Here is a 23,641-nt window from a genome sequence, read left to right as displayed (position 1 = left end):
TTTTTGATATTAATTGTAGTATTTTTTAAAAAGTTTTTTGTGTTATAAAGAAAAAGAGTTTTTTCATTATAGTTTACAAGAGTATTTTAGTTTTAAGATTAAGGTATTTTTTCTTCTTTTTTATTTGGGATTTAATTTGTCCTTTACTGACTTTAATGGTTTTATATATATATTTTTATATGCTGGTATTTTGTTTTTTTCTTTTACTCGAAGGAGCAATGAAGTATTGAAAGGATTAACACCTGACCTGCCAGTAACTTGTGGTGGAAGTTGTGGTTGGGTTGTGTTAGGATTGGTTTTATGGTTAGTTTTGGGGGTTTTTTTGTGTTTAATTTTAATTGTAGGGTTATTTTTTGTGGGTGGTGGATTGTAGGGGTTTTTGGTTTTAGTTGTGTTGGGGGGACTTGATGGTAAGATTTTAATAGCTGTGGCTGGCTTTGTTCTGGTTGGGGTTTTGTAGCCTCTTCTGTTTTCCTGTTTGGGAGTTGTTGGGGTTTGGTTTGGTCAGAATGGGGCTGATGGGGGGGGCAGCCTGGGGAGGGGGGAAGGGGCTCAGCCCATGGCAGGGTTGCTTGGTTTGGTTTGGGTTGGTTTGGTTTGGTTTGGTTTGGTTGGGTTGAGATGGGGGCCGGGGCCGGGGCCTGCTGCTTCTTTGTTGACTGGAAAAGAAAGAGGAGGTTCCTGGGTTTTTTCATCTTTAACATTTGTGTTTCACAGCGGCGTGTTCAGTATCTCAGTGGTTTAACAGATTGTCAGTAACACAAAAAGTTTTGTATTACGTCTTAAAATTCTTCTCATGCCAAACTATGACAAACATTCAACCAACAAAAACACTTTTTAAAGCATTGACTTGGCCCATTCAACTTCACAAACTCTAAGCCTGTTCAATTTCATGTTAATCAAAATTTACAGGAGTACAGAAATAGAAGAAGACACAGAAAGAGAGAAAGACAAAAAAGATTTAGAAAAGCACACACACAGCTACCAACTCCTGGATTCCAGCGGTGTTCAGATGGACATTCCAAGAGGAGGCAGGGTCAAGATGTGTGCTTGCCTTGTGGTCAGCCTTCAATGCCCCTTGGTCTCCCTGGGCCCTTCCCCCAGGTGGGGCTTGGGCTCATTTGGTCCCTCAGGAGCTGGGCTGGGGCTGCAGAGGTGGCTGTGGAGCATTGCCTGTGCTGTGCCAGGGACTGGCAGCCACTGCTGGGCTGGGATAGAGGCTCTGGGGGGATTGGGGTTCCAGGGCAGGGCAGGGCTGGGCTTCCAGGGCAAGGCTGGACCTGCCCCTTACTCCCCCACACAAAATGTTTTGAGCCAACAATCTCCTCCAGTCTGTCACAACAGGGAATGTTGGAGGTGGAACCCCAATTCTGGCCATGGGCACCTTGCTGAGGAGGACAGTTCTTTTCCATAGGAAGGAAAGGACGGAGCCCCAGTGTTTCAGTAGCAGATGAGAGGAGACCCTCAACATGCCAAGGTCAGCTGGACCAGTCAGGCAGCCCCTGGGATGCCAAACAAGCCACACCTGTGCTGTGTTCTCCTGGTTCCATTGGGCCTTGCAGTGTCACAATAGTCTCTGAGGTTCCACAGGCCCCACAATGTCACAATGGTCCCCTTGGTCCTATGGATCCCCACAGTGTCACTATGGTGCCCTTGGTTCCATGAGGTCCCATGGTATCACAATGAATCCTTGATTCCATGGTGCCACACAATGTCATAATGCTCTGCTCGGTTCCATGGGACCTCATTGTGTCACAATGGTCTCACTGGTTCCATGAGACCTCACAGTGTCAGAACATCCTCTTTGTTTCCCAAGGCCCCAAAGGCTCACAAGGGTCTTCGTGATTCCATGACTCCCTTCAATGTCACACTGGTCACCTTGGTTCCATGGTGCCCCACAATGTCACAGTGGTCCCTTGGTCTCACAGGGCCCCACAGTGTCACAATGGTCCCTTGCTCTCACCGGGCCCCACAGTGTCACAATGCTCCCTTGGTTCCATGGGCCCTGTGCTGCTGCATTCCCCCCTCCCCTTCTCAGGCCACCATGCCAGCTGAGAAATGCTCCTTGGGGCTCGGCCTTGGCCAACAGCCCCTGGGCTCAGCTCCTCTGCAGCTCATCACAAACACTGTCTGCTCCAGGCACTGCTGCTGCCCAACCAGCTCCTGCTTTCTGGAGGAGCAGCCCTGGGAACTGGTTTTGTTCCCTCAGTGGCACAACATCCCTGTTCTCACCCTGCCAAAGAAAGCTGTTGGTGCCAAGTGCGGCCAGGATGAACCATTGCTGGCACTGAAGCCCCTCTCTTGGGGCCCTGCAAACAGCGCTCCAAAAGGAGCCCTTGGAGCTCTCCTGGGCCAGCGACTCCCTCTGAGTGGGGCCTCTCCCAGCCGGGAACTCTCCTGTTTGCTGCACTCGGGGATCCCCAACAACCACGGAGCCTGGGCCGATCCCCCCACTCCTCCAGGCTCAACCTTTCACCCGCTGGGGAGATGCCAAAGGATCCACAGGGAGCATTTCCTGCCCTCAGGGGAATTTCTCCCAGGTGCCTTGCACTGACTCTTTGTGTCTGTGTGCACACAGGAGTGCCTGTGCTGGGGCAATGTGGCAGAAATGCTGCTCTCTGAGGGGTCTGAGTGCCTTGGATAACTAAGTCAGTCAGGCCTGTAAGTGAGGTTACATCATGAGTAATAAGTTAAATGGTGTTAAGAGCTTTTTTTTACTAAGTAAAGTTTAATATGTTATAATCTAAGTTGAATATTGTTTCATTTTTATTCCACCATTAAATCATTAAGTCATAGGTTGTGAGTTAAGTACTGTTAAGTGCAATTCATTTGCTAAATTGTGAAATTTAAGGTATCAGTTAAGTTTAAGGTATAAGTTAAGTCCTGGTAAATGTGAGACCTGTTAAGCTTTTAGGCCATATTCCTTTTATCCTTGCCCTCACTTTCCTCTAGTCACACACACGCACAGGGACAGTTCTCAGTTCATTTCTGGTTTGGTTGCAAGGATTTTGTTTGGTTTTGTTGTTGCTTTGTTTCCTTGGTGTGCCTGAAGTGTCCAGTCAGGAGCAGAGTGACTCTTGCCAAGGAACTTTGTGCTGCTGTCCCTTAATATTCAATCTGGTTTTTGCTGATCCCGTGCTGGGGATTTTTTCAGCGCTCTCAAGGCCTCGTTGGTAGCAGGGTGAAGGAGCCCTGGCCCAAGCTCTGGCCCTGGGGGACACGGGGACGCTGCCGGGGGGTCCCTGTCCCCCTGTGCCACCCCCAGGGCCCCAGCCCCCCGTCCCCGTGTCAGGCTCTGGGGTCGATCTCGTGGAACATGCTCTGGGGGAGGCTGCGGCGCCGGGGGCGGGGGGACCCAGGGGGACAGGGGACCCTGCTGTGCACGAGCAGGGTTGGACTGCTCTGGGGGGAACTGTGAGGGGGGCCGGGGCAGAGTGACCTCCCCAGTGACCTCACACAGCCCCTGTGATGTCACACAGCCCCTGGGATGCCACACTGCCCCTGTGATGTCACACAGCCATCTCTGAGATGTCACCCTATGATGTGATACAGCTGCTCTGTGATGTCACAGAAGACTCTGTGATGTCACAAAGTCACACTATGATTTCACATTCTATTCTGTGATGTCACAGCCAGCTCTATGATGTTACACAGCCACCTGGTTATGTCACAACCCACTCTCTGATGCCACAGATCCACACTCTATGGTGGCAGAGTCTGCTCTATGGCTTCACATCCTACTCTGTGATGTCACAGCCAGCTCTGTGATGTCACAACTCCCTCAGTGATGTCAAAAAACCCTCAGGAATTCAGTTACCCTCAAGGGCCCAGCCAGGTGGGGCAGCCGGGGGTTGCCCACAGCCTGCAGGGACAGAGGTACAGGGCAGGGACACCATAGGACAGACTGGGCTGCACAGGGCACAGGGATGGGCAGCAGCTGCAGGACAGCCCTGACAGAGCCAACTTGGGCAGCGCTTTAGCCATGGCTGCTGGCCCTGGGCCTGAGGCCATCAGGGGACAAGTGACCCTTGCAGGCCTGGGGCCTCATTGCCTCCTTGTCCCTGCTCACCAGCCTGGCAGGGGCCGCCCCATGCTCCTGCCCTTGGCATTGCCCATCCCCACATGCCAGTGCCCTCCCGGGAAGAGCCCTGAGCAATGAGGGAGGGACAGGATCTGCCTGGCCAGGGGCTGGGGCTCAGACCTTGGCCCTTTGCATTCCTGTGTCTGTGCTGCTGAGCTGGGCCGGGGTCCTGGCCCAGAGGCAGCTCCTGGCAAGGGCAGCAGAGCTGCAGAGAGACAGCTCTGGCCAGGAGCAGCTCCTGTGCACAGCCCAGCAGGGCTGGGGCACTGCCAGGGCCCCTCAGGGACACCAGCAGGGCACAGACAGAGCTCCCAGGGAGCTCAGCACTGCCAGGGGCTGTGGCATGTCCCAGAGGGGGCTGTGTCACAGCAGCTCCTCTGTGCCTGTGTCATGGAGGCACAGAGCAGCTGTGATGTCAGCAAGGGGCTGTGTGACAGCACAGAGTGGGCTGTGTGAGGTCACAGATTGGGCTATGACATCACAGAGTTTGTTGTGTGAGGTCACTGAGCAGCTACAGCATCATAGAGGGGATTCTGTGACATCCCAGAGCAGGCTGTAACATCATTGCATGGATGTATGACATCATAGAGCTGGCTGTGAGGTCAAAGTGTGTGCTGTGACATCACAGAGTGTAGTATGACATCACAGAAAGGGTTTTGTGACATCACTGCGGGGATTGTGACATCACACATCTGTCTATGACATCGTAGTGTGAGGCCATAGAGCAGATCGTGCCGTCATAGATGGTGGCTCTGTGACATGCGGGAGTGGGTTGTGAAATCACTCAGTGGCTGTGTAACATCATAGAGCAGCCTGTGACATCACAGTACAGATTGTGGAATCACAGGGTGACTTTCTCACATCACAGAGTCTTCTGTGACATCACAGTGCAGCTGCATGACATTCCAGGGTGACATCCCAGAGCTGGCTCTGTGACATCACAGGTGGCTGTGTGACATCACAGGGGCTGTGTGACATCCCAGGGGCTGTGTGACATCACAGGGGCTGTGTGAGGTCCCTGGGGAGGTCACTCTGCCCCGGCCCCCCTCACAGTTCCCCCCACAGCAGTCCAACCCTGCTCGTGCACAGCAGGGTCCCCTGTCCCCCCGGGTCCCCCCGCCCCCGGCGCCGCAGCCTCCCCCAGAGGATGTTCCACGAGATCGACCCCAGAGCCTGACACGGGGATGGGGGGCCGGGGCCCTGGGGGTGGCACAGGGGGACAGGGACCCCCCGGCAGCGTCCCCGTGTCCCCCAGGGCCAGAGCTTGGGCCAGGGCTCCTTCACCCTGCTACCAACGAGGCCTTGAGAGCGCTGAAAAAATCCCCAGCAAGGGATCAGCAAAAACCAGATTTAATATTAAGGGACAGCAGCACAAAGTTCCTTGGCAAGAGTCACTCTGCTCCTGACTGGACACTTCAGGCACACCAAGGAAACAAAGCAACAACAAAACCAAACAAAATCCTGGCAACCAAACGAGAAACCGAGAACTGTCCCTGTGCGTGTGTGTGACAAAAGGACAGTGAGGGCAAGGATAAAAGGAATATGGCCCAAAAGCTGAACAGAGCTCAAACTTAACAGGACTTAACTTGCACTTTAACCTTAACTGATACCTTCAAGTTGACAATTTAGCAAAAGAACAGCACTTAACTTTGATGCTAGCCAGGGGTTTATTTACAGACGCGAACGAGATGGGGCTGCTATATGAAAAGTGTCTCGAGCTGTTTATTTTTTCAGCATCAGTCTCATTACATGATTATGATAATGGCAAGATGCTAGCAGCTCACAATCCAGGCAGCAGGCCAGAAAACTTAATGTTACAACATAGTTTATAAGCTTCTTGACCAATCACACAATGCAAAAGCATATTGACAGTAGTTCTATCCAGTCACCATAAGCACACATACCTTTGGTTAAAACAATGCTTGATTATTTAGAATACAATACCTTTTTGTAAGAGACAATGCACAGAGCGCCATTATTAAGCTTTAACCTTCCTAATAGCTTGCTAGGTAAACTTTCTGCAACTTAGCTATTCAGACAAGCATTAATACAGAGGCTATTGTTCTATTTGCCCTTGCCTTTTCTACAGTTTAAATAATTTTTCTGCTGACCGATGTCATGACTGTTGCTTTAGCACTGTTCACAATTCTGCTGTATCTGAGGCCTGCCTTTTGCAGCTTTCCTAGAACCCTCTAATTTTATGGATTCCCACAAACAGTATTTAACCTAACTTACAACCTATGACTTAATGATTTAATGGTAGAATAATATTAAACAATATTCAACTTAGCTTATAACATATTAAACTTTACTTAGCAAAAAAAACTCTTAACAGCATTTAACTTATTCCTTATGATGTAACCTTACTTACAGTCCTGACTGACTCAGCTATCCAAGGAATTCAAACCCCTCAGAGAGCAGCATTTCTGCCACATTTCCCCAGCACAGGCACTCCTGTGTGCACACAGACACAAAGAGTCACCTCCAAATTCCCTATATGCAAAGACTGCTCCCAGACAAAATCTGCCATTCCTGACAAGTCTGGCTGGCCTTGGACTAGAGAGGCTCTCACCTGCCTTCCAAACACTGGGGCTCTGTGCTTTCCTTCCTATGAAAAGGAACTGTCCTTCTCATCCAGGCACCCATGGCCAAATTTGGGATTTCACCTCCAACATTCCCTGTTGTGACAGACTGAAGGAGATTGTTGGCTCAAAACATTTCATGTGTGGGGGAGGAAGGGGCAGGTCCAGCCTTGCCCTGCCCTGGAAGCCCAGCCCTGCCCTGCCCTGGAACCCCAATCCCCCCAGAGCCTCTATCCCAGCCCAGCAGTGGCTGCCAGTCCCTGGCACAGCACAGGCAATGCTCCACAGCCACCTCTGCAGCCCCAGCCCAGCTCCTGAGGGACCAAATGAGCCCAAGCCCCACCTGGGGGAAGGGCCCAGGGAGACCAAGGGGTATTGAAGGCTGACCACAAGGCAAGCACACATCTTGACCCTGCCTCCTCTTGGAATGTCCATCTGAACACCGCTGGAATCCAGGAGTTGGTAGCTGTGTGTTTGCTTCCCTGTATCTTTTTTGTCTTTCTCTCTTTCTGTGTCTTCTTCTATTTCTGTGCTCCTGTAAATTTTGATTAACATGAAATTGAACAGGCTTAGAGTTTGTGAAGTTGAATGGGCCAAGTCAATGCTTTAAAAAGTGTTTTTGTTGGTTGAATGTCTGTCATAGTTTGATATGAGAAGAATTTTAAAACGTAATACAAACTCTTTGTGTCACTGACAATCTGTTAGACCACTAAGGTAGCGAGCACGCCTCTGTGAAACACAAATGTTAAAGACGAAAAAACCCAGCAACCTCCTCTTTCTTTCCCAGTCAACAAAGAAGCAGCGGGCCCAGGCCCTGGTCCCCATCTGAACCAAACCAAACCAAACCAAACCAAACCAAGCAACCCTGCCATGGGCTGAGACGCTTCCCCGCTCCCCAGGCCATGCCCCCCCCCAACCCCATCAGCCCCATTCTGACCAAACCAAACCCCATCAACTCCCAAACAGGAAAACAAAAGAGGCTACAAAACCCCAACCAGAACAAAGCCAGACACAGCCATTAAAATCTTAACATCAAGTCCCTGCCCCGCAACACAACTCAAAACAAATCCCCTACAACCTACAACCATACAAAATAACCCTACAACTTAAACACAAAAAAACCTAAAACCAGCCATAAAACCAATTTTACACAACCCAACCACAACTTCCACCACACGATGCCAGCAGGTCAGGTGTTAACCCTTTCAATACTTCAATCCTCCCATGAGTAAAAGAAAAAAACCAAAATACAAGCCTATAAAAAACCAATATAAAACCATCAAAGTAAGTAAAGAAGAAATTAAATCCTAAATAAAAAACAATAAAAAATATGTTACTCCTAAAACTAAAATCCTCTTATAAACTATAAAGAAAAAACCCTTTTTCTTTATAACACAAAAAAATATTTTTAAAAATTCAAATTTTTATCAAAGAAAAACCTCCATACTAAAATAAGCAAATGTTAAAATAACTTTAATTTCATAAAATGCTTAAACAGGGGGAAAAAAAGTAATCCAGTATCTCCAAGAGAAGATCTCTATTCCCAGAGTAAAAATAATTTTAAAAGTAAATAATAAAAACTTATACCTTTAAATAACTCATCTTTAAAACAATACCTCCTAAGTCAACATGGCCCATCAACAAGCTCTGAAAAAGGTTGTAGGAATAAAAACAACTTCACAAGAACAAAGTTCCCCAGACTGGTGTTATCCATGACAAAAATATGAGCCAAAAAAAAAAAATTTTCCTCTTGTAAAAAAATCTTCACAACCTTAAGAAGAAAAACTTCTCTCCCTAAATAAACTAAATAAAGACAATTCTATAAATAGTAAACTAACTAGAAATTTTAAGTTTACTTTCTTTACATTGTCAGTAAAAAGAAAAAGTTGTAAAGAAAAAAAAAGGGTTCTAAATAATTTATTTTAATTCTTACGACCTTTTTTCTCTATAAATTTATTTTAAATAAAATTTTCTATATACCCTTTTAAAATTTTAGGCCTACTTTACTATTCTCATAATACAATCTCACAATAAAATAAATAGATAAATAATTAAACTGACACTAAAACCCCCCATACTCATCAATCCATTAATTAAGAAATGTCAAGAATAGAAAAATCTGAAATTAACAAACCAAAACCACTACAGTGTAATAATAAAACTTTTGCCAAAGTTTCTCCAATTTTCTGAACTTCCCAGGGAAGGCTGTTTGGTTGTTTTGAGCTTCTAGAATCTCTTGTACTGGTATTTCTCCAGTGCACCTAACTCAGAGGGCAGAAACAATTGTAATTCCTTTTAAATATCTTGTTGAGAGAGATGTTTGGGGGATGGGGGTCAGGGCTTGTGTGTCCTGCTTGGCCCAGCCCAGGCAGGGCTTTCCCAGCCACATTCCACACTCCATTGCCCAGCTGGAGCCGCTGGTGCCTCTGAGTTGTGCTGCCCCAGCCCCAGGGACGCTCTCCTTGTCTGCCCATTCCCCCACGGTCTCTGGGCAGGGATGGCCTCACTGGGGGCTGCTGACATCCTCAGCAACTTGGAGGCTGCTGCTGAATTTCCCTGCTCCAGAGTCTTGTTCAGCCTTCAGCTCTTCAGTGCAGGAATTCAGTGTCCTAGGGCTCATTAACGTTCAGAACACCTTAACAAGCCAAGCCTCTGGGAATAATTTGATTTTAATTTTCAAATCATTTGTGGTTAAGTAGATCTCAGTAGTGTATTCAAACTAAATACCTGATATTTAAAAAGACAGTGAGAAAAGATTTTTTAAGTCCTGTTTAGTTTTGCTTTCCTGTTAATTCATTCATATGTACAATCTCCAATTTACACTGAGTCCAAGAACCTCCTCATGCAGTTTGAATGGATATGAAAATCAAGACCCTTCATGGCTGACAATCAATCAGACTCTGTCCCTACCCCCACCCCACCATTTCCCCCATCCAAGCCCTGGCACTCAGAGCAGCCTTGTGCAAATCTGAGCTGCCTCCAGCCCAGGCTGCACCTGCAGCTTTCAGCTCCTTGGCTCCAACTCCCACCTGCTTTCCTTGGAGAAGGAGCTGCCCGAGACACAGAGGGATGTTCATTTCTTGTCAGCCAACAAAGCCAGGGGAAGGCAAAGCTCCATCAAATGCAAAAGTCATTCGTCTGCTGCATATTAAATCCTCTTTGCACAGCAGACAGTCTCAGAGCAATGGAAAACACCTTCTGTGCCCAGCACAGAACCCAAGGTCCCCCCAAACCCTCCCTGCCCCGATTCTGCCCAGATTTGCTCTTTGCACACACGAGTCACAGGCTGAAGTCAGGAGCTCCGTCCATGCCCAGAGGGAGGAAAAGAGAGAAATGGGCTGAAGAGCTCTCCTGTGCAGAGCCAAGGTCCAAGTGCAGCCCCTGCAGTGGGAACCACAACTCATCAGGTTTGTGTCCTTTGGGCTCAGGGCCTGGTGACACTCAGAGGCACAGAAAGGTTTCTTGCCAACAAACACAAGTTGAACATTTGAACAGTTTAAGAACCATCACAGCTCTTCCCTCAGCTCTCTGGGATGTCCCAGCAGCATCTGACATGTCCCCCATCCCCAAGGGATTTCTGAACAGTTTAAGACAGAGACATATAAAAGGTAATTTAGTGATAGATATAACCATAATGAGATATTTAATTCGTATTTATTTGAACTTGAAAGACTTGGCCACTAGCTGAAGTTCAAAGCATGAAACCAGTCAGTTGAGAGGCGCTTGAATGACCAGGGGGCATCCGGAGGGGGAAATCGGAGAGCAGCAGGAAGGACGTGGATCCAGCTGGTCTAGTGAAGAGATGTAGTCAGACATGGCCATTTCAACAGGAGAGATGGAAACACCTGACGGAAGAGGGAGAGGAAATAATAGACTGATCATTGGTGACAGGAGTAGGGGGGCAGATCAATATTTCTTCTCCTGCCATCAGCAAACTTCCAGGAAATTCCCATTCCTGGTGGGAAAACTTTGCCATTTCTGAAAAGGAATCAAGTGACCCAGATAATAAAGATTTGCCTGAGTATTATGAAACTAACAGGTAATAAAACCTCTGCCCCTTTCCAGGCAAACATCAGTTCTGTGCCCATGAAGACGCAGTGCCACTTGTGCTCTGAGGTGCCCAGCTGGGATTGGATCTCTCCCAGAGCACCTGAGGGAGAGCAGAGCACCTTGCAAGCTGCAGGTCCCTGACAGCCCCGCAGGGCTCCTGTGCCATCAACATCTGCTCTGCTCCAATCTGAAACAGGGCCCAGCATGGTGCCGGGATCATCAGAGAGCTGAGGTGTGTGCTGGAATTCAATGGCCTCCCCATCCCGCAGCAGCCCTGCATTTCCCTCCTGCAGCCTTGGTCTCCAGCCCAGCCATGGAGGCTCTTTGGGCTCTGGAGTGTTGCTGCAGCCCCCAAGGGCAGCTGAGCTCTGCCTTTGGCACAGTCAGGCCTGGCCAGCGCAGGCCATGCTCAGCAATTGCTCATATGTGCCTGGCCTTGCTGTCAGCCGTGGCAGCGGCTGCGTGGCCCCTTTGTGGCCCTGTGCTGGCCCAGCCATGGTGGCCCAGCCCCTGTGCAGGCCCAGCCCAGGCCAGGAGCATTGCGGCTGGGAACGGCCCCTGTGCTGTGGTGCCCACAGCAGCCTTGGGGCTCTGTGCCCCATGGCCTCCCTGCTGGGCAGCCTCTGCCAGCTCCTGCAGAGCCCCTGGCACCTGTGGGGCTGCACAGACAGCCCTGCCCCGGGCTCTGCCGGCCTCTGGGCCAGCAGAGAGGCAGCCAGGGCTGGCCATGGCTGGGAACAGGCCCTGAGTCCCGCAGGAGGATGGAGCTGGGCCACAGCCAAACTCAGCCCAGGCCAAAGCTGGGCTCAGCAGCCAGGGCTGCCAACGCGTGGGCACAGAGCCTGGCGCTGACAAATGTCCTGGGCCCCCTCCCTGCTCTGTCCATTCCACCAAGGGCCCAGAGCAGCCTCCTCTCTGGGCCACTTGCCTGTTTGCAATGCCTTGCACAGGCGCTGGCCCTGCCCCAAAAGGCCTGGCCTGAGTCCTGCCCCTGCACGCTCAGCCAGGCTGAGATGGACACTGATGGTTTCTGAGCCAGGCTCTCTGAGCCCAGCCCAGCTCCCTGCAAGCTCTGCCAGCTGCCCTGAGCTCTGGGCAGCACCAAGGGCCTCTCTGAGCCCAGCCCAGCCCAGCCGGCTCTGGCCCCACAGCTCTGCTCAGGCCAGGCTGCTCTGGGCACTGGCCCCACGGCCTCAGCCCCTGCCAAGGGCACAGCAGCAGCTGCAGCTGCCACAGGACTCAGCCCCAGCCATGGGGGAAGGTGCTTGGCCAAGGCCAAAGGAGGCTCCCTGGCTGCCCTGCTCCCCTGGGGCTGAGGTGCTGAGAGCTCTGCAGCCCCTGCTGCCATCCCATCTGCCCAGGGCAGCACAAGAGCCCCGGCCTTGGGACCCTCAAGAGCTGCTCCTGCTCCAGGCCCAGGGCCCATGCCAAAGCTGGGACAGCAGCCACAAAGCTGTGCCCATTTCTGTTCACTGCTGCTCTGATGGGGACGGATCCTCAACCACTTGCAGGCTGCTGATGGATTTTAGTGCCCTGGAGGCGTCTTCTTTCTTGAGCTCTTCAGTTCAGGAATTCAGTGAGAAGTGCTCATAAACATTTGTTCAGAATACCTGAACAAGAAAAGGCCCTGGGGAATATTTCAAGTTTTCAGTTCTTAATGTGGTTAATTAGACAGATGACAGAAGTGTACTCAAAGTGAATATACAATAGTATAAAACAATGCAAAGAGTACAGTTTTGTTCTTTTTATTTTTATTTTCCTGTTTATAGATTGATCTCTGCAATGTCCAATTGATATTGATCCCCAGCAGCTTTTAAAGCAGTTTGAACAGATATGATAATCAAGACCCTTCATGGCTGACAATCAATCAGAATTTTTCCCCACCCCCTCCCCACCATTTCCCTCATCCAGCCCCTGGCACTCCTAAGGATCAGGAATGGTGTGGCCAGCAGGAGCAGGGCAGTGATTCTTCCCCTGTGCTGGGAACTGGTTGGGCAGCACCTCGAGTGCTGTGTCCAGTTCTGGGCCCCCAATTTAGGAAGGACATAGAGGAGCTGGAGTGTGTCCAGAGATGGGCAACAAGGCTGGTCAGAGGACTGGAAGAAAGTCTTGTGAGGAGCAGTGTCTGAGGGAGCTGGGGTTGTTTATCCTGGAGAAGAGGAGGCACAGGGGAGACCTCATCACTCTCTACAACTCCCTGACAGGAGGGTGCAGCCAGGTGGGGGTCAGGCTCTTTTCCCAGGGAACAGTGACAGGACAAGAGGACACAGCCTTTTGCTGCACCAGGTAAAGTTTAGGCTGGACATTAGGAAATATTATCCACACAAAGGGTGATTGGGCATTGGAATGGGCTGCCCAGGGAGGTGGGTGAGTCACCAGCTGTGGTGGTGTTTAAGGAAAGACTGCATGTGGCACTCAGTGCCATGGTCTGGGTGACAAGGTGGTGTTGGGTGCCAGGTTGGACTTGATGCTCTCCAAGTTCATTTCCAGCCTGGTTGATTCTCTGATGATTGTGACACTGCAGGACCTTGTGGAACCAAGGGTCCATTGTGCCACTGCAGAACCAAGGAGAGCCTTGGGAGAGCCTGGGGACAATGGAATCAAGGGGCCATTGCTCCATTGCAAGGACTCTGGGAACTGAGGGAGCAATTGTGACCCTTGTGGAACCAAGGGTCCCTGGTGACACTGCAGGATCTTGTGTCACCAGGGCTCCATTGTGACACTGCAGCACCAAGGAATTCATTGTGGCACTCTGCGGCCTCCTGGAACCACAGAGGCCACTGTGACCCTGCAGGGCCCTGTGGAACCATGCAGAGCATTGTGACAGAGCAGGACCTGGTGTCACGATGGGACCATTGTGACACTGCAGGGCCCCATGGAACCAAGGGGCCAGGGCTGCTCCTCAGGGACTCCTGGAATGAAGGAAACATGTTTGACACCGTGGTGGCCCTTGGGACCAAGAGGTCATTGGGACACTGTGGAACCAAGGAGAGCATTGCTGCACTGCCAGATCTCATGGAAGCAAGGATCCATTGTGACACTGCAGGGCCTTGGGGGATCACGGTGCCATTGTGACACTGCAGGGCCCAAGGATCCAATGGACTTTGTGACACCAAGGGGTCCCATGGAACCAAAGGGACATTGTGAAACTGGGAGGCCTCATGGAATCATGGAGACCATTGGGACACGCTGGGGCCTCATGGAACCATGGTGACACCAAGTTGGCACCAGGATCAGGGCAGTGATTCTTCCCCTCTGTTCGGCACTGGTTTGGCAGCGCCTCAAACGCTGTGTCCCATTCTAGACCCTTTGGGGCGGGCATTAGGGAGAAATTTGTACCAGGAAGAGTAAAGAAAGCAAAGGTGAAGCAAAGGAAATGTTCAGGGCAGTTTGGGGGTGGCTGCCAGGCAGCCCTGGCTCTGAGCAACAGCGTCTGCAGTGGCACAGGAAACTCCCAGCTGATGGGAACAAACTTTCTGGCTGACTGCAGAGGCCAGGACAAAGCTGAGTGGTTTCCCTGGTGTCCCGCAGGCCTTGCTGGCCCCAGGGGCTGATGGCATTTGTGCTCCCTCAGGTTCATGTCCCCACAGCAACAGCATGGGGGTGCTGCCCCTGCTGTGTGCAATGCAAACAGGGGCTGCTGAGGCAGTGCTGCCGTGTCTGTGCCTGCAAGGATGGGGCACCTGTGTGAGCTGGGGGAGAGGCCAGGGCTGCAGAGGGGGGATGTTGTTGGCAGCTGCATGAGGACACTCTGGGACGCTGCCCTGGGCTGTGCAGCGCGCTGGGCATGGATCAGCCCCTGCTCTGCAGCTCCTTCCCGTCTGCCCCAGGGCCCTTGCAGAGCCCCAGCCATGCTGTTTGCCCCCAGCCTGCCCACGGCCAGCCTGGGGCTGCTCAAGGGGGTTTCTGTGCTGAGCATTGGCCTGGCCGTGTTCTTGAGAGAGCCTGGGCAAGGAGCCTGGAGCCCCCAGGGCCTGGCCTGAGGCGTCAGCGCTGCCCCAGCAGTGCCCATGGCCTGTCCCTGCTGCAGCCCCGGCACTGCCACCCCCAGGGCTGTGCCCAGCCCCGAGAGCACTCAGGCCCTGCAGCAACACCAGGGCCACCAGGGCAGTGGGGCAGGGCCACGGCAGCAGCACTGGCAACACCAAGTGCTGCTGCTGCTGCTGCTGGGCACAGCTGCTGGGCCAGCACTGATCTGCCCCAGCTCTGCACACAGACATTGCTGCTGCAGCTCCAGAGAAGGCAACAAAAGGGCATCTCTGCAGAAAACTCTGCTGGGACATCCTTTAGTTCCTTTAAAGCCACCGAGAGCGCAGCCCCTCATAGACACAGTCTGTGGCCACAGGGAAGGTGGAGAGAAACAAAATGAGAAATGGCACAAGGAATGACATTTATTTGTGGACAAGATTAAAAACCTAAAATAAAAAAGACAAAGAACCTCAAAATGAAACCAAGAAGAAGTATCAAATATGACTTTTATTGCAAGTCATTTGCAGAAATTGGCCAGCGGTTTAATGTTCCTGAAAGCATCCAGTCATCTGTCGCCACACTGCAGCCTTGAGCTCCTGGTTCCTCAGGCTGTAGATGAGGGGGTTCAGGGCTGGAGGCACAATTGAGTACAGAACTGACAGGGCCAGATCCAGAGATGGGGAGGAGATGGAGGGAGGCTTCAGGTAGGCAAACATGACAGTGCTGACAAACAGGGAGAGCACAGCCAGGTGAGGGAGGCAGGTGGAAAAGGCTTTGTGCCGTCCCTGCTCAGAGGGGATCCTCAGCACAGCCTTGAAGATCTGCACATAGGAGAAAACAATGAACACAAAACAAACAAATACCAACGACACACTAACAGCAAGAAGTCCCAGTTCCCTGAGGTGGGATTTGGAACATGACAGCTTGAGGATCTGTGGGATTTCACAGAAGAACTGGCCCAGGGCATTGCCATGGCACAGGGGCAGGGAAAATGTATTTACCGTATGCACGAGAGCATTGAGAAAGGCACTGGCCCAGGCAGCTGCTGCCATGTGGGCACAAGCTCTGCTGCCCAGGAGGGTCCCGTAGTGCAGGGGTTTGCAGATGGACACGTAGCGGTCATAGCACATGATGGTCAGGAGGTAGTACTCTGATGTAGCGCAGAAAACAAAGAAAAAGAGCTGTGCAGCACATCCAGTGTAGGAGATGTCCCTGGTGTTCCAGAGGGAATTGTGCATGGCTTTGGGGACAGTGGTGCAGATGAAGCCCAGGTCGCTGAGGGCCAGGTTGAGCAGGAAGAAGAACATGGGCGTGTGCAGGTGGTGGCCGCAGGCTACGGCGCTGATGATGAGGCCGTTGCCCAGGAGGGCAGCCAGGGAGATGCCCAGCAAGAGGCAGAAGTGCAGGAGCTGCAGCTGCCGCGTGTCTGCCAATGCCAGCAGGAGGAAGTGCCTGATGGAGCTGCTGTTGGACATTTGTGGTGCCTTGGCATGGGCATCTGTAAGAAAAGTAATCATGGAATAGTTGGCTTTGGAGAGGACTTGAAATATCCCAGCACAGCCTGGGGGCACTTTCCCCCCACTGCCTGCCCAGGGCTCTGCTGCCTGGAGCTGTCCCTGCCAGCAGCTGCTTCCCTGTGCCCAGGGCTGGGCCCTGCCAGTGCTGCCAGAGCCCAGCCCAGCCCTGGGGGCCCAGCTCTGCCCTGCAGAGCCCTCCCAGCTCAGGCACTGCCCAGGGGCAGCTCTGGCTCTGCAGGCTCTGAGGGCAACGTCAGAGTGATAGTGGAGCCCTGGAAAATGTTAAAAATAGTCTTTGAAAATATTGGGCTTTGTGTTTTCTCAGACCACTGCACCTGCGTAAGCAGTATGATAAAAGATATAATTGTTAGATGTGATGATTGTTTAGTAATTAAATATAATTATTATATGACCAAAGGAAGAATTATGGGAAACTATGTTGGAAATTTAAAGGGAGCTATGTTTAGCTGAAATCTGTGTATACAATAGATGAATATAAGTTTAATAATTAACATGAAAATTAAGTAATGATAGAGTATAAAACACGTTCACGTCGAATGTATGGTCGGAATCAGATTTGGGTGGAAACTACCCCAATTCCCAGAGCTCTTGAATAAAAAGCACCACATATAATCGCTTCTGTGATTATGTGTTTTTGAACGCTAACAAGAGCAACCCTGAGGAGGCTGGAAAAGCAGCACTGATCCTGCCTCTAAAGGGCTCTGTGCTGATTTCTGTAACTGCCTGGTTTATAAACATCTGAGAGGATTGTTTTTGTTTTTTTAAAACCTGAACTGAGAGATAAATATCTATGTGCAATTTCCTATCAAGACAACCCAGAAAAATAGATTTAAAAAGCATGATTTCCTCTTTCATCCAGTCCCTGCATCGCTGTGGTCCCTTTATAACTTACTTGGAAATGTTCTGCACTTAAAGGCCATGCTGGGAGCAGCCCTGAACAATGCAGCATCCTCCCCACACAAGGAGAACACTCCCAAGCCTCACCAGCTGTCTCCTGCCACCCAGATCTTGTCCCCCAGAGCTGGGAGCAGCTGCCAGGGCTGGCTGAGAGCTGTCCCTGGCAGGCAGCAGAGTCCCTGCCCCAGCACAGCGCCCTGGGCTGCAGGACCCTGCTCTGCAGGACAGCCCTGGGCACCCCTGGCTGCTCTGCACAAGAGACAATCAGAGAATGTACTCACAGGCTCTGCAGGCATTGGCATGTTCCAGCTGCAGGAGATGGCTCCAGGAGCTGCAGCTGCATTGTCCTGCAGCCAGAGGTTCCTGTGCCAAGGGCTGGCAGTGATTGTGCCCCAGGCACTTCTCAGCCCCTTCCCAGCCCTGACTGATTGAAGCTCTCTGTGCCTCTGTGCTGTGCCCGGCCTGGCTGCAGGCAGTGTCCCAGCCCTGCTGGGCTGGCACAAGAGCTGCTCAGCAAGAGAAATGTGCTTTTGAAGCTCTTCTTGGTGACCAGGAGCTGCCTCTGGGCCAGGAGCCCAGCCCAGCTCAGCAGCACAGACACAGCACAAGGACTTTAATGAGCCCCTCTGGGGCTTTGTGCTCAGGCCCTGAGCATCAGTCCCTGAGAGGGAGCTGAAGAAACCTCTCCAGAACTCCAAGGCAGAATCCAACTCCAAACTTTCTTGGACTTTTAATGGGTCCCAGAGAGGGACACGACTGAGCAAGTGTCCCCAGGCCCCAGGCAGAGCAGAGAACTGCAGGCAGTGATGACAGGTGGGGACAAAGAGAAGCCAAGTCTTGGTGCCCTGGGGCACAGCAGGGTCTGTGCCAGCAAGGGCTGGGAGGAGACACCTTGTCCTGAGGCCCTGGGGCCTCCTGGCACAGCCCCAGCCAGGCTGGGCACTGTCAGCCCCTTGTGCTGCCCTCAGCATCCCCCCCTAGCCCACATCCCAGTGGCCTCAAGGATCTGCTGCAAGGAGTCCCTGGGGAGCCTTGCTCAGCAATGGCCCTGGGGGCTCCTTCATGCTCCCTGCAGGGACTGCAGGTTTTTCAAAGGACTTTGGGCTTGGCTTTTGCCTTGGAGTCTCTGAGAGGTTTGTGCAATCATGGCCTCCATTTATCTGCTGTAATTAGTCCCTGGAGAGGCTCTGTCAGTAACAACACTCAGTGGGGCTCATTAATGCTTTAAGGTACTTCAGTTATTTGAAGGTACTTTGTGTTTCCCTTTTGATCCAGTCTCTGTGAGAGGTTTGTGCAATCATGGCCCCAATTATCTGCTTTAACGAGTCCCTTGAGAGCTTTGTACTGACACTCAGTGGGGCTCATTAATACTTTGAGATACTCAAGGTTTTTGAGGTACTTTGGATGTTCCTTTCCACTCTGAATCTCTGAGAAGTGTTTTGTCCAATTCTGGCCTCCAGTTCTCTCCTCCAAGGAGCCCATGAGGAGCCTGTGTTGGAGATGGACCTCAGTGGGGCCCATTCATGCCTTGAGACACTTTGGGGTTTTCTTTTGATATTGACTCCTGGAAAGTTTTTTTGCAATCTCCTCTCAGGCCCTGAGGTTCCAGACTCAGCTCCAAATGCACCACGGGGCTCATTAGGATCAAGCAAGTCCTGACAAACCATGGCTCTGCCTTGATTTCCTCTGGTCTGGAGCAGTTCATCAGGAAGATTTCCTTTTACTGTATAGAGAAATATTTCAAAGAGCTTCTAAGTAATATGTATTCCAATCTCAAAGGGTGTCTTTTATTGCTCTTCCTATTATACAAAAGGTGATTGCAGCATTCTGTTATTGATATTGATCCAGGGTCTCTCCTAAGGAGGTCTGGCCAGGTCAGTGAAGTTGTACCTTGAGAGTGACCCAGTGTGGACAACCTTGCCCCACATTCCCCAACCCCATGTGAGAAAAGATTTTCACTTTCAAAAATTAAAATGCCTTATTAAGGCCTTATCAAAATACAGCAGAAGACTGAATAAAGAAAAGGATACAGTGCCAGGAGCAAAGAATTCAGTCACTGTGTGCTCATCTACAAAATGGATCCTCTGTCTTTTACACCTCTAGCCCCTCCCAAAATCTTGTCAATCGACTCCTTCTTCTCTGTCCAGTGGTGGAGATCACTGTCTCACACCTTGATTGGAGGTCAGGTGCTGCCATAGGAACAAGCCAACCCTCCCAAATGCCCCAACTACTGAGGCCATCCTGTGATAGCAATGCAAGGGGGAGGGGAAGGATAACTGTACATCTACAAAACTTCTCATAACATATATTTAATATTCACCCCTTAATTGTGAGAGTCAACCATAGAATTACTCATCTATAACAAACCCCCTTTTTGTTTTCTATAAGTCATTTTGCTTGAACAATTAAGTGAAAAAATTTCTCTCTCTTGAATGAGTCATACCAGCATCTGTTGATGTGGGCAAGGACAGTGGGAACAGGAGAAAAAAAATCTCAGGTTTTCCTTAGACACACTTATTTGGAATGGACAAAAGGGCATCCCAGAGGTCCAGTATGGCTTTGACTCACATCGACCGTGCCTATATGGCTGCTGCCCATAGTTGGTGCATCTTAGGGGTGAGCACAGAGGCCAACTCGGTCCTGCCCTCCAGTCCCTGTTGAATTAAAAGACAACTGAGGAATTACAGAGGTCTGGAATGGCCTTTTGTCCCTACCTTACCATGCCCATGGGGTTGCTACCCACAGCAGGGCTATGGAGCCTTCTTGGTAGCAAACAAAGGGGCCAACCCGGCCTTGCCCTCCTTCCTTTGTCTTATTTTCTTAAAGAAGCTGTCCCACTGCATTTTACAGTCCCTTGTGTACTTCTCCTCAACAGCTGCTGGTAATTATCACCCATGAAAACAGGAAGACAGTTCTTGAGCTGGTTGGTGGAAGCTTGACTCTGCTTTTGGGCATCTTGGTGTTTTCCTGGTTGTCTTTCAGGCTCTGCTTGAGAGTCAATCTTTTTTCACCCAGCCTGGATGTTACAGTCCACTCTTTGGTTCTTCTCCTGGGCCTTTGACTCTGTTGCCATGAGTCCATCCCCGCTCTGCAGCTCACACGCCCGATTCGGTGGTGAGCAGTACCTGAAAGTGACCTTCCCACTGAGGAGTTAGAGGCTGATCTCTCCACGGCTTAATCATCACCCAATCCCCGGGATTAATATTATGGATTCTGAAGTCCAGGGTGGTAGTTTGAGGAATTGCCCCTTTATGTCTTAGCCCTCCTAAGGTTTGTGCTATAGACATCACTTGTTTCTTGGCATTGGCTTCCCCTTCCTCATGGGTGGCAACCTTCTGGGGCGAGGTCAGGAAGGGAAACCCAAACATCATTTCATAGGGTGACACCCCCAGATCTGACTGGGGTTGGGTTCTAATTCTTAATAAAGCCAAAGGGAGACATTTTATCCATGACATTTGGGTTTCAATCATTAGCTTAACTAGAGCTCTTTTAAGAGTTTGATTCATTCTCTCAACCTGACCGGAACGCTGAGGATGCCTTGGAGTGTGTAATTCCCATTTTACTCCCAGGGCCTGAAAAGCTTTCTGCAGTATCTTCGATGTGAAATGAGTTCCCCCACTTAATCAATCCTGTTTGCCATCCCATATTGGGGAATGATTGATTCTAGAAGTGTTTTACTCACAACACTGGCATTGGCTTTCACAGTGGTCACCATCTCTACACAATGAGCCCTATGATCTACTATCACTGGCAAAAACTTCCACCATTGTACCTGGGGAAGCTCAGTAAAATCTACTTGGGTGTTTTGGAAGGGCTGTAAGGCCAGTTCTCACCCTCACCTGGGTGTTTTCCTCATGATGTTCTTATTCACCTGTTGACATATCACACATAATTCAGTTACCTGCTTAGCTATCCCAAAAATTCCTGTGCGTCCCAAGTCCCTTAGAAATTGATCACTTAATGCTTGTGTACCCCAGTGTGTTGTTCCATGTATGTCTTCTAGCATTTTCCTGGCAAGGGGTTTTTTCAACATTTGCCTCCCATCTGTTAATCTCCACTTCCCTGCGTTATCTTTCTTGGCTCCTATTTTCAGGAGTTCTTCCTCTTCTGTCCCACTGAATACAGAGACTTTTTGCATTTCTCTCATGGATGTTAATGCTATTATTAGTTTTTCTGTCTCTGATTCAGTTGCATTTTAAGCTTCTAAATCGGCTAAATTGTTCCCTTGTGCCTCTTGAGTCACCCTTTTTTGATGTCCTTTAACGTACACCACTGCTACTTCCTCTGGTAATTGTAAGGTTTCTAACTCTTCTAAAATAAGTTTTTTGGGAATCAGTCCCTTTCCCTTTGAATTTCATAGCTCACTCTCTTCTAAATTTTTTCCTAAGATATGAACTATTGCAAAAGCATATTTTCAGTCTGTATATATTTTTCCCCTTTTCAGTGCTAATATTTCCAGAGCTCGCTTTAGGGCACACAACTCACACCTTGGGCTGCCCAGTTGGAAGGTAACTTTCTCTTTTCTACAGCCACCAACCCTTCATGCACTGTAGCGTACCCCGATACCCTGTGCCCCTTGATTACCTGTGAAGAGCCATCGATGTACAATCGTTTTCCACCTTGGAGTCGTTGATCTGTTAGGTCCTCTCTTCCTTTAGTTTGATAGTTTAAAATCTCTAGGCAATTATGTATTAGTTCCTCATCTGGTTCTCCATACAAGAACTGGGCAGGGTTGAGTTGGTTACTCAGAATTAGCTCTAAATCATTAGCTATTAAGATCGCTTCATAATTTAACATACAGGAATCACTGAGCCATTTCTCAGCCTTTTGGGTTAGGATACTTCTAAAATGAGTATGGGGTATATATTTTCAATTTTCCCATAAAGGTTAATCTCTTGGTTTGAAGAGACAGGTGTCTACTAAGGAAGGCAGGAGCCTCCCTTGAAATGGAAAATGTAAGCCCCCTCCCTCTGAATTATAATAATTTTGAAATTAGGAGGCTCTCAGGCAAAGATATTGGAATAGGAATAACAGTTCTTTACTAGGAAAACTAAAAATACAAATGAAATAGTACAAACAACAAAAAAAACCTACTGAGTCAGAATACTTGTTGGTCTTGGTAGCAGTCCGATTGAATGGTGGCTGCAGTGCTCCTGCAGTGACAGGTGGGGTTCTCTTGGAGCAGGGATCCTGTAGAAAGGTGTAATTTTCCTCTGAACGTTCAGTGGTGGTGTAGATGGGCCTGGTCTTCCTCTGGGATCCAGTGGAGAAGAAAGCTGCTCCTCTGGGCATCCAGTGGGGCTGAAAGCTGCTTCTCTGAGAATCCAGTGGAAAGGCTGTACTGGTGTCCCAAAATCTCAGATTATATCTCAGTAGGAATGCTTGGCTCCTCACTCTGGGCAGAGCATCTCACAATGAGATTGTGTATTTTTTATCAGTCATGCAGTGAGACTCAATGGCCCATTAACAGAAGATACCTCCCCAGAGGGGGATTGATTGAGGCAAAGACAAACTGCCCAATTAACAGAAAAACTGCCCCATCTCTAATAGATGGGAATTGAATACACACCCAGCTACATCTTTCAACTTAAGGCATTTACAGATTTTGCCATTTGAAATTCTGAGTTTGGCTGCCATAGTTTTTTTTTTCTACATGCTCTCGCAGCCCCCTTAAAAACTACCTGAGAGACCTGACCCTCCTTCCAAAGATGACACATCCTCTTTTTATTCTTAAGTTCCTCCAAAACCTCCTTGCCCATCCAGGCTGGGCATTTGCCTCATCGACTTGTCTTTCAGCACACAAGGAGATTCTGTTCCTGTGCCCTCAAGATCATTGTTTTGAGGCATGCCCACCCTTCCTGAACTCCTTTGTTTTTAAGGAACTCTCTGAATAAGTCTCCTAAACAGGCCAAAGTCTGCCCTCCAGAAGTCCAATGTAAAAATCTTATTGATGTTCCTCCTGACTTCACCAAATATTGAGAACTCTATGATTTCATGATCACTATCCCCCAAGCAGCCTCCAACCACCACATCTCCCACCAGACCATTTCTACTTGCAAACAACAAGATCTAACACAGTCCCTCCCCTGATGGGCTTACCCATCAGCTGCAACAAAAAATTGTCCTCCACAAACTCTAAAACTTTCCTGGACTGCTTTTTTTCAGCTGTATTGATTTCCCAGCAAATGTCTGGCAAGTTGAAATCGCCTACAAGTACAAGGGCTGATAAACCTGAAACATTCTCTAGCTGTTTATAGAATAAGTTGTCCATCTCTTCTTCCTGGTTGGGTGGAGGATAACAGAATCCCAGTAGGATGTCAGCCTTGTTGGCCTTCCCCCTAATTCTCACCCACAAGCATTCAACTTCATCATCATTAGTTTCAATACCTATGGTGTCCAAAGCCTCCCTAATATAAAGGGCCACCCCTCCACCTCTTCTCCCTTTCCTGTCTCTCCTGAAGAGCTTGTAGCCATCCAGTGCAGTGTTTCAGCCACGTGAGTCATCCCACCACGTTTTCCTGATG

General features: G+C 49.8%; 2 protein-coding genes across 2 annotated transcripts in view; both read right to left on the bottom strand.

Moving 5' to 3' along the window:
* Nucleotides 1–23,641, bottom strand: part of LOC136569711 (zinc finger protein 271-like) — a 294,542-nt gene that overhangs the window by 103,785 nt on the left and 167,116 nt on the right. The window lies entirely within an intron of this gene.
* Nucleotides 15,225–16,157, bottom strand: LOC136569729 (olfactory receptor 14J1-like). Its single transcript, XM_066570100.1, has one exon. The coding sequence runs from the start codon at nucleotides 16,155–16,157 to the stop codon at nucleotides 15,225–15,227; it is 933 nt and encodes a 310-aa protein (XP_066426197.1).

Source organism: Molothrus aeneus, unplaced genomic scaffold, assembly GCF_037042795.1.
Source record: "Molothrus aeneus isolate 106 unplaced genomic scaffold, BPBGC_Maene_1.0 scaffold_19a, whole genome shotgun sequence".
NCBI lineage: Eukaryota > Metazoa > Chordata > Aves > Passeriformes > Icteridae > Molothrus > Molothrus aeneus.
Note: the sequence above shows the minus strand (reverse complement) of the source record. Positions and strands in the feature narration are given on the sequence as shown.

Excerpts from the sequence above, each read along its gene's own strand:
- LOC136569729 (XM_066570100.1), bottom strand. The coding sequence starts at position 16,157 with ATGTCCAACAGCAGCTCCATCAGGCACTTCCTCCTGCTGGCATTGGCA.